General features: G+C 38.8%; 1 protein-coding gene across 1 annotated transcript; it reads left to right on the forward strand.

Annotated features, from left to right (window-relative positions):
* Nucleotides 1-252: 252 nt before the first annotated feature.
* LOC145100128 (putative membrane-associated kinase regulator 6) lies at nucleotides 253-1,250 on the forward strand (the record flags this gene model as incomplete). The annotated part of the gene is made up of 2 exons (XM_079037514.1): nucleotides 253-925; nucleotides 1,049-1,250. Coding segments are annotated over 2 exons (681 nt in total), but the record flags the coding sequence as incomplete, so codon positions are not given.
* Nucleotides 1,251-11,538: the final 10,288 nt, after the last annotated feature.

Genomic DNA, 11,538 nt, shown 5'->3' on the forward strand with positions numbered 1-11,538 from the left:
AAACATTACCTTTTGTATTTTAAAACCATTGTTACTATTTATTGTTTAATACTGGATCTCTATTTATTCATATTAGCCGCTATATGTTTTTTGACGTAATCAATTATCTTTTATAAAATGATATATTCATGTTAAACTTGAATTAAAAAACATTATTACTTATATATAAAATCAATATAGAATAATAATAGAAAACCTAAAAAAGAACACATTTTCGCCTATATAAATGGTCTTTCATGATCATATGTCAAAACTATTATTCTTCCAACGAACACCATGGAAACCTCCCAACCTCTCACCATAGAAAGCTTCTCCTACTCTTGGTTAATCAATCAAAATCCTTCCCTCGACGAAATCTTCAACAACACCGACGAACACTACAGTAAACAAGAAAGCACAGACTCCTTTGTTAATTCACAAAGATTCCACGAAGAATCCCAAGATTTTCATTTTGATCTTCCATTTTCAATCCCGAATCTTGTACATGCCGATGAAATCTTTTTCAATGGACATATCATTCCTAGATCTGTCAGTCAGATAAGGGTATACTCGACTCCTGCGACACCTCTAGTTCACTTTCCACCCAAGAATCCTTCAAAAACTACAAAAAGTTACAGTCAACTTATAGCGAATTTGCGTGTATCTTCAAAAAGGATACTTGGAAAGTGTTTTAGCTTGCTTTTACCACGAAAAAGTACAAGAATTGTGGACAGTTCGACAAATCCGGTTTGTTTGCCATCTTTTGTGCTTACAAATGAGCGAACGAACAAGAGAATCGAAGGTGACAATACCACATTCCGAAGAACGAAGAGTTGGAGTCACAACTCATCATATGGATCTCGTTTTTCATGTTCGAAAAACAAATTGTGTGATTACAATGAAACATCAGTTCACGAAGCCATTGTTCATTGCAAAAGATCATTTGGTAATCTCTTTTAAATTATATATATTTACATCTCTAATAATATTATTATCTTATGTTATATATTGAGATGGTTTTAAATTAAAATTATCATATTACACATCATCTTGGCTATTTGATATGCAGAAAAGTGACGATATGAGCAGATGAAGCCTTATCTAAGATCCAAGAAAGAAAAGCTCGTTTTTAGAAAGCTATATATGTAAACTAAGATTTCAAATTTGATTATTAATTAGATGCACAAAGGCATATAGACAATTATGCATATGAATTGTTGGGTTGCTTTTTGATATGTCACCAAATATATATACATAAAGGTTCTAGTTCATTTGATTTTGTATATAGCTTTGATCTTCTTTTTCATATATATATATATATATATATATATATATATATATATATATATATATATATATATATATATATATATATATATATATATATATATATATATATATATATATATATATATATATTTACACACGGTAGGAATTATATATTGTTTAAAAAGACTAAAATGACCATAAATCATTGTTGAAGAAGACTAAAAATTCTTGGGAACGCTTAAAATATTCTACTCTACTGCATAAAATTTGAACTTAACATAGACATCCAAATATACAAAGGTGAGATTGTGATGGTTGTTTGTATAGAGTTTGGAAATGGTATGCTGTTTTAAATTATTTTGGAGGGAGGACGTTTAGAAGATGTGTAATCATGTGCAAAGCCTCTACCTAATATGTTGGGCAAGTTGTGCTTACAAAAGAAGAATGTATATAACATTAATAATTGTACAGATCATGCTTTCAGATTTATCATTTTGTTGTAATATTTTTGGGAATGAAAAACGAACTTGCATTTCCTTTGAGTCAAAACAATCATAGAGGGAAGAGATGAAGGATTATACTAAAATGCCTTTACATCCAAACTAGTTTTTAAAATAAGCATGAAAATTAAAGCATCAAATATCTGACGAAGCAGATACACCCACATGAAATAAGGATAATGATCCAAAAAATGGCATAATGATTTATTGTATTAACACTCAAAACTGGAAATGTCAACAAATCGGAATTACAAAATCAAAAACATATTTAACAACACACTCAACTCTACTAACTGGATTTTTAACATGTTTGCCTAATTGAAAACATGTCACATCCTTTATGATTTTCCTTTATTACAAGAAATAAATGAACCAATGATTGAAAAGCATGGTCATTAGGAAAATCTATATGTTGATGCCATATATATGTATATGTGACAAGAGGGAAAATATAACTAATATAGTCACGTATGATAAGGGTGGAAAAGTCTAACCTTCCTTAACCGGAAAAAAAATAATTTCTCAAATTTAATATAACATTCTTAATTTCTTGCAAAATAATGAACAAATATAAGGTTTTTAATGATAATACAACTAATGGGGCATTTTGAAGGTGTAGGGGTAGTGAGGGTTGGCTAACTTAACATTCCCAATATATATAACTAAAATAGATGTCCTAGCATATTTAATTCCATATTTGATGATTTCACCATTGTGACTAAATAAAACATCGTAATGTTGATAATAGGATGCTAGTTTCACATTGTAATGTTGATAGTAGGATGCTAATTTCAGGAAAAAAGAATCTAAATCATAGTATGTTCCACGACATCAATGTTATTCCAAATTTTGTATTAGCTAAAATAAACAAATTAATACAAGCATGTTGTTATTTCTTACATTTAACCCGTTAAAAATGACTTGGCAACAAAATGTGTTGTAACGTACCTCGCACATAGTTGGATTCTTCATTTATTATTATTATTTTTTTAATAACTGTTCATGTATATCAAAACTCACACATAGTTGGATTCTTCATTTTTTTTAATAATTGTTCATGCATATCAAAACTTGAACTCGTGAAGGTGAGTTAGGGGCACTTCTATAATTTGAAACCCATCTAGAAGTGTTACTCTCACCAATATCCTCATTAAATGTTGAAAACACCCGCCTTTCTTGACCTTTTGACTTTGTATTCATTACGGACCCATTTAACGTCAATTTGGACATTTTTTGGAGCTGTTTTGGTGGCATCAATGCATCATGTTCATCATATCCGTTCTAGTTTTGACTCTGCATTCATTACGGATCCATTTCGCAAGATCGTTGCTCACCATGGGGTTCCGGTCTCTATTGTTTCAGACCGTGATGTTAGGTTCGCCTCCCGTTTCTGGAAGAAGTTCCATGAGGAACTGGGCACGAGGTTGAATTTCAGCACATCATCAGCAGACCGCGACTAGAGCGAGCAGACCATTTAGACTCTCGAGGATATGTTACGTGCATGCGTTATTGATTTTGGTGGGAGCTGGGACTTCTACCTACCTCTTGCAGAGTTCTCCTACAACAACAGTTTTCACTCCAGTATTGGTGCTTCGCCTTTTAAGCTGTTGTATGGACGAAGGTGTCGTACCCCAGTCTGTTGGGGCGAGGTTGGTCACAGGGTCATGGGTTGGACAGAGGTGGTTTTACAGACTACAGAGATGATTCAGCAGATCAAGCAGAGATTGCAGACTACTCAGAGTCGGCAGAAGAGTTATACCGACCGGCGCCAACCAATGCCGATCTAATTCGGAGTTTCAGGTCGGTGACATAGTGTTGCTGAAGGTCTCACCCTGGAAGGGTGGGATTCGGGAAGAGGGGGAAGTTGGGCCCTTGATATATCAGACCATTCCGGATTGTTGCCAGAGTTGGTAAGGTTACATATAGATTGGATCTTCCGGATGAGCTCAGTCAGATTCATAGCACTTTCCACGTTTCGCAGCTACGAAAGTGCGTATTGGACGAGGATGCAGTAGTATCTTTGGGTGATATTCAGGTCGGTGAACGCCTGAACTATGTCAAGAGGCCGGTAGCTATTCTGGAAAGGAAGTTAAAGGTTCTGCGAAGCAAAGAGGTACCCTTGGTAAAGGTACAATGGCAACATCGGAGAGGCTCCGAGTAGACCTAGGAGCCAGAGGCTAAGATGCGGGAGCATTACCCGAACCTGTTTGCTACAACAGACTTTGAGGACGAAGTCTAGATCAAGTGGGGGAGAGTTGTAGCATCTCGGGTTTTCAGGAATTTTCAAATCCTTCCCTTGGTATTATAATATGTCATTTTTGGTCCCTGATGTTGGTTGAATTTAGCCCTAAGAAGCCCTAGTGGCAAATTGGTAATTCTTGGGAGACTGAGTTGTATGTTGGGCATACATGTGGGTACGATGAGCGTATTAGGGCACGACCTAATATGCTAGGCGTACACATGTGTACGTAGAGCTTACACGTGTCCGGGTGAAACCCTAATTTTTAGGGCTTGTGGGGTATTTAAGCACCATTATGGGTCATTTTGGCTCACTCTTTCAACCTCCAAGTCCCTTAGCCATTTTGGGAGAATCCTAACCCCATAGTGAGCATTTTGAGCTTACAATGTGATTTTTGTGTGCCAAAAAGAGAAGATAGTACATCAAAGGAGTCAAGGAAGGAAGCAAGCTTGTAGATCTGAGATTATCATCTTCTTAAGGAGCTCCAGAAGGTATAAAGTTTCTACCTTTATGCTTGGATTGTTTAGATCTTGTTTTGGTAGATTTTTGGTATTCTTATTGTCCCAAGAGTCCAAATATTGTGTATGCTTTGTTTTGGACATGATGGGTTGTCCTTTCAGACCCTAGGATGGGTCCTAAGGCATAAAAATGAGGTCCTTTGAGATAGCTTGGTCCCTTGTTCTTTGTAGGAGGTCTTAATGGATTAATACCATGTATTAAGCCCTTTTTAGACGACCAAAGTCTTAAAGTTTGAGACTTTATGGTTCTAGAGTACTTTTGAGTCATGGATCTGAAGTTTGAGTTTAGGTGCTTAATCCATTAAGCACTTATGAGGATTTTAAGACTTGCGAGGGTACGCTCCACGTAAGTGAGGTACGCCCCGCGTACTGAGTCAACCACCCCGATGGTGGTCAATGTGTGGCGAAGTACACCTAGTGTACCGAAGGGGACACCCCATATACGCCTTCTGTTTGGGTTTCGGACGTTGGGCTTTAGGTATTGGGCCGTCTGTTAGGCTTTAATACTTGGGCCCTAATGGACCATCTGGATAAGTGTGTTTTGGGCTAAATAGAGTATCGGACCTTTGGATAAGGCTCAATAAGGTGTTTGGGCCCAATTTAGAAATTTGGGCCAATCATGGGCCTTGAAGTAATTTGGGCCTTTTGGATCAAAGATTTGGACTTGGGCCTTGGCCCATTTAGGGAAGGGGTAAAGTGGACAATTACCTTATGTTTGGGCCCTTAGTCAAAAGTGGTATCCCAACTGTGTACTGGGTGTTTTTTTATTGTGATAGTTTGAGATTTTATGTGAGTCAGCAGTCAGGGATTTCGGTGCAGCTTAACATTCGAGAGGTGAGTTTTCCTCACTATACTTGCGGGTCAAAGGCATCAATGACGGCCTAGTGGATTGATGTACTGTTATGCATGTTGTTATGCTATTATAATCTGTTAGATCGATATGCTAGTAAATAGGACAATGTTATGCTTAGTGGTTTGTTGGATCTGTTTGACTGCCTATAGACTGTTATATGATTATCTGTTATGTGTGCACATCATTTGTTGGGGGCTGAGGCTTTACTGCTTTGTGCGTAAGCCAACAGGCCGGGGCATTCCAACCTGATGGTTGAGAGACTGGGGTATTCCAACCTGATGGTTGATTAGACCCATAGTACGTTGGCATTCCAACTCTATGGTTGAGGGCATGGGGTATTCCAACCTGATGGTTGATTGTGCCCATAATATGTTGTTATTATATTTGTGCTATTTGTTATGTATTGGTATTTTGGGGGAACTTACTAAGTTTTGGGCTTACAATTTTTTTTATTATGTTTCAGGTACCTCAAATGATCGTGGGAAGGCGCACGCTTGATCGTGCACCTCCTCGTATTTTATGTTCTGATTTCTGGGAAAAATCTAATATGAAACTTATTTTGAAAATGATTTGTAAACAATGATGGTTGTGGGTTGTTTTTAAAAGTTTAAATTTTTCACAAATTTTATGGTTGTTACATTTTCTTTATAAAAATCTTTTTAGAAAACTTATTTTCTTTCAGAAAGATTACCATTTCCATAGTTTGAGTTTAGACACACCCGAGAGTGTATCTGAATCCCTCAAACCAAGGCTCTGACACCAACTTATAACGTCCCGAAAATCCAAGGTAAAACTTTCATTTTAATAACACTTAAAACCATAAAACGAGTTATTCCAAACCAAACAAAGTGATTATATTATTTAAACATCAGAGTAAAAACCATAAATAGGAAAACTATGGGGGATGTTGTGTAGTCACGTTGGGCCCTTCCCTTTCAAACCAAAAGTACCTGAAACCATAAACATAAATCGTAAGCACAAAGCTTAGTGAGTTCCCCAAAATACCACATACCATACATATCATTGGGCCTAGCCCGCACATTGTAACCAACCCATAATAATGTGCCTAACCCTTAATAATTGTGACATCCCCTAATTTCTCGGCCAGAAAAGACCGATTTAATTTATGCTTTTTAAAATAAAATCAGAGAAATCTTTTTAAAAGATGTTGCGGAATTGGTCCCCAAACAAAATATGATAAAAGTTTATCAAAACCCTTCATTAAGAAGGTATATGTTTTCCATATATATATATCAAAACCTCGGGATGTCATGTTCCGATACATATCCAAAAGCATAAACAAGACATTATAAGCCTTTCAACAGTTATTTACAACTACTGGCCTATAATCCAAAAATCTCTTGTTGTCCTCCGACTATGCTCGGGGTCCACTACCTGTAACATAAAAAGCTGAGTGGGTCAGGCTTGGGAGCCTGGTGAGCATATAGGGTTTTCAACCCACAATAATAATAAACTTACTAAGTTCATCAATCAACAATAATCCTGATTACCCGTTCCCGTTATCCTCACTTTATGTCCCTAAACACTTGTCATAAGGGACCTAGCCTAAAGAATATCATCAGGATGGACACTACTGCTAAGGGGTTTTCTCAGCCATACATGTCCTAAAGGCAACTATGAGGGGGATGGAGTACAGCGAATGAACACTCTTAGTTCATTAACACCTACAGGTTGCGGACCTGCTAATGTTTCACACTGGACTGTCTAGAAAGTCCGTGGTCGTCATCCAAACTCCGCTAGATGACTGGATCTCAAAACACATCGAGGCCTCTCATCAATTTTATTTTATCACACATCACAATCTACCCATGTTCTACCCAACATATTTGTAGATAAAAATACTTATACAGTTTAAAACTTGTATAAAACATCAACACAACAATCACCTCAAATAAATAATTAATATATTTACACATAGCACGTATTATAAGGTAAATACTTCATATCTATGTGTAAAATGAAAGTGACTATACACTCACATGATTTGATGATAATCGGACAGCAATTCGTTTCCTAAAACAACCGTTTCTAATAAAACCGGGAGTTTTATTGAGAAACCGGGCTTTGTAAAAGTCGGGCTTCGAAACCGAAAAGATAAATTTTTCGGGCTTCTCGGGCACTTCGTGGGGTATTCCGGGCTTTACAATCGATACCGGGGCTTTGAGGGATGTTAATATGAAGAAAATATGGGTTTAGGGGCTAAATATGGCAAAATTCCAAAAATACCCGGGAGGTCTCGCACCTTCCTATTTATAGGGGGAAGCTTCTGATCAGATGGCCAGGAGGCTTTTGATCCGACGGCTGAGAAGGCTCGCAGAGGGGGAGGCTCGCATGAGGGCTACGCGTGCGAAGGGCTCTCTGGCGGCTTGGACCGAGGTCTAGGGTCCGAAGTAGGGGGTTCGTGGCGCCTGCGAGGGTTCGGACTCATGAGTCACTACACACGCGTCGGATGCGAGGCTCGCCACCGAGGCTTCTACGTGTAGTCAGCGGATTGGACCGCAGCTCGGACTCGGAAGGACATGACACGCCTCGCCAGGTGGCTTCGTGACTCAGCAGCCTGGTGACTCAGCAGCTTCGGTGACTCAGCAAGACACGTGTCACATGCGAGGCGAGGGTGACGTGGCAAAGTGTGACTATGCGAAATTTCTCGGTTTTCGCGCCAAAACTTCTAAAATCCATAACTTTCGCATACGAGCTCCGTTTTTGACGTTCTTTATATGCACGCGTAGCTAAAATTACGATCTACAACTTCCGTTTAGACTTCGTCGGCTAATTTTGACTTTAAATTTTATATTATTATTTTTAACAGACCGGGACAGGAAATCCGTTAAAAATTCATAACTTCTTCATCCGACGTCCGTTTTCGTCAGACTTTTTACCGCTGTGCTCCTAATAACGAGACCTTCAATTCTCGTTTAGGTTGTGTCGGCTAAAAATCGTTCGATCTAAAATTCGAGTTTTTAGCTGTCTACTGCTACGCTGAAACTTCGAAAAATCATAACTTCCTCATACGAAGTCAGATTTGGGCGTTCTTTTTATCGAACTTCTCGGTTTAACGAATACTACAACTTTCGTTTAGATTACTAAGGCTAGAAAGTAGTTTATCAAAAACTCACTTTTTACGACATTCAGCACCGTGCCGGTTTTGTCGCGAAACTTCGACAGGTCATAACTTCTTCGTTATAACTCGGATTTTGGTATTCTTTATATCCCCGAAATCCTTGTTTCGACCACTACAACTTTATGTAAAGATATCGGGCTTATCTCACACTTTAATTTTGACGCTTATTTTTATTCTTAATTAATTAAGCCCTAATAATTAAGCATAAAACACATTATTCACATAATATTCACATAACTCCTTTTCGTTTCTTCAAAATGAGTTACAAAGTTTAGCCTAGACTATCAACTCAATATAAATGCCTAGGCTAGAAACACGAGTGTTACAATTCTCTCCCCCTTAGGATGATTCCGTCCCCGGAATCATATATCACCAAACAAATGCGGGTAGCGACTCATCATGTCACTCTCCGTTTCCCAAGTGAGATTTGGTCCATTCGTATGTTTCCAGCGCACAAGCACTAAATCGACCATCTTGCGTCGTAACTTCATAGTCTTACGGTCAACGATTGCCTCAGGTTCTTCGATCAACCTCTTGTTTTCGTCCAACCTTAACTCAGAAATCGGAATTATGTCGGGCACATCTCCTGTGAACTTTTTCAAATAACACACATGAAAGGTGTTATGAATACCCTCTAGTTCTTCCGGTAACTCTAGCTTGTAAGCTTGATTCCCGATTCTCTGAAGAACTTTAAATGGTCCAATAAACCTTGGACTCAACTTCCCTCTCTTACCAAATCTTATAAGTCCCTTCCACGGTGAGACTTTAAGTAAAACCGAATCTCCAACATCGAAGGATATCGGTTGTCTTTTCTTGTCAGCATAACTCTTTTGTCGATCTTGAGCAGCTAACATCCTTTCCCTTATCACTTTCAACTTTTCAGCAGTCTCATGGACTATTTCAGGTCCCATAAACTGCTTTTCCCCAGCTTCCAGCCAACATGATGGCGTTCGACACTTCTCCCCATACAAAGCGTGATAAGGTGCCATCTTAATGCTTGAGTGGAAACTATTATTATAGGAGAATTCTACTAAAGGTAAGTGTTCATCCCAGTTACCTTGGAATTCTAGGTTACATGCTCTCAGCATATCCTCCAATGTTTGAATCGTTCGCTCGCTCTGACCATCGGTTTGCGGATGGTAAGCTGTACTCAAACACAACTTGGTACCCAATTCCTCTTGTAGACTCCTCCAAAACCTTGAGGTAAAACGGCTATCACGATCGGACACAATCGTTAATGGAACACCGTGAAGCCTCACAATTTCTTTCACGTAAGAATTCGCAAGTTTATCCATAGACCATTTCTCTTTGGCCGCTATGAAATGCGCACTCTTAGTGAAGCGATCAACGACCACCCAAATCATGTTGTGACCATTCCTTGTTCTGGGTAGTTTAGTCACAAAATCCATGGTGATGTCTTCCCATTTACCCATGGGTACGGGTAAAGGTTCTAAACTCCCATACGGTTTCTGATGTTGTGCCTTAACCCTAGCACAAGTTACACACTCGGCCACATACTTAGCAACATCGAGCTTCATCGTCGGCCACCAATAATAGGGTTTTAGATCCCTATACATTTTCGTACCACCGGGATGAATCGAGTACATGGTCTTGTGAGCTTCTTCCATCAGAAGATCTCTTATTCCGCCCGTCTTAGGTACCCAAATTCTATCTTGAAATACCTTCAACCCTTGGTTGTTTGTACCGAACACTAACGTTTTGCCCAAACGTTCTTCCTTTCGGTCATTTTTCTCTAAAGCTTCCTCTTGAGCTTTCTTTATACTTTCCACAATTGTCGAGACAACTTCAATTCTCAACGCTCTTGGCCTTTTCTTTTCAAGGTTTACCTTCCGACTGAGAGCATCGGCAACAACATTTGCTTTACCAGGGTGGTAAAGTATCTCACAGTCGTAGTCCTTGAGTAACTCTAGCCAGCGTCGTTGCCTCATATTCAATTCCTTCTGATTAAAGAGATATTGGAGACTCTTATGATCAGTGAAAAGTTTACACTTGGTGCCATAAAGATAATGCCTCCATATCTTCAAGGCAAATACTACCGCTGCCAACTCCAAATCATGAGTGGGGTAGTTCTTTTCATGTTCCTTCAATTTCCTCGATGCATACGCGATCACTTTATCCCTTTGGGTCAGAACACAACCTAACCCAACTCCGGATGCATCGCTATAAACTGCAAAGTCATCAACTCCTTCAGGCAATGAAAGAATCGGTGCTTCACACAATCTCTTCTTCAACTTCTCAAAGGCTTCCTTATGCTTCTCATTCCAAGCATAAGTGGCTCCTTTGTGGGTCAAAGCTGTTAATGGAGTAGCAATCGAAGAAAAGACTTGGATAAACCTTCAGTAATATCCAGCTAATCCTAAAAAGCTTCGAATCTCCGTAGGACTTTTTGGTTGTTCCCACTTCATTACAGCTTCAATCTTTGCTGGGTCAACTATTATTCCTTCTTGGTTAACCACATGACCTAAAAATTGGACTTCTTGAATCCAAAATTCACACTTGGAGAACTTTGCATACAGCTTCTCCCTTTTCAGGACTTCTAGCACTTCACGCAGATGCTTTTCATGCTCCTGCTTGCTTTTCGAATAAATCAAGATATCATCTATGAATACTATCACGGATTTATCTAAGAATGGTTTACAAACCCTATTCATCAAATCCATGAAAGTTGCTGGGGCATTGGTTAGTCCGAACGACATAACCAAAAATTCATAGTGTCCATATCTCGTTCTAAAAGCAGTCTTTTCGATATCCTGCTCTCTCACCTTTAGTTGATGGTATCCCGACCTAAGATCGATCTTCGAGAAATAGCTCGAACCCTGCAACTGGTCGAACAAGTCATCGATCCTTGGCAACGGGTACTTGTTCTTTATCGTCACTTTGTTCAGCTCTCTGTAATCGATGCACATTCTCATGCTTCCGTCTTTCTTCTTTACAAATAACACAGGGGCTCCCCAGGGTGATGAACTAGGTCGAATGAAACCTTTGTCCAATAACTCCTGAAGTTGTGTCATAAGTTC

This window comes from Lactuca serriola, chromosome 4 (assembly GCF_051521515.1).
Source record: "Lactuca serriola cultivar US96UC23 chromosome 4, Lser_US96UC23_V15, whole genome shotgun sequence".
NCBI classification, from domain to species: domain Eukaryota; kingdom Viridiplantae; phylum Streptophyta; class Magnoliopsida; order Asterales; family Asteraceae; genus Lactuca; species Lactuca serriola.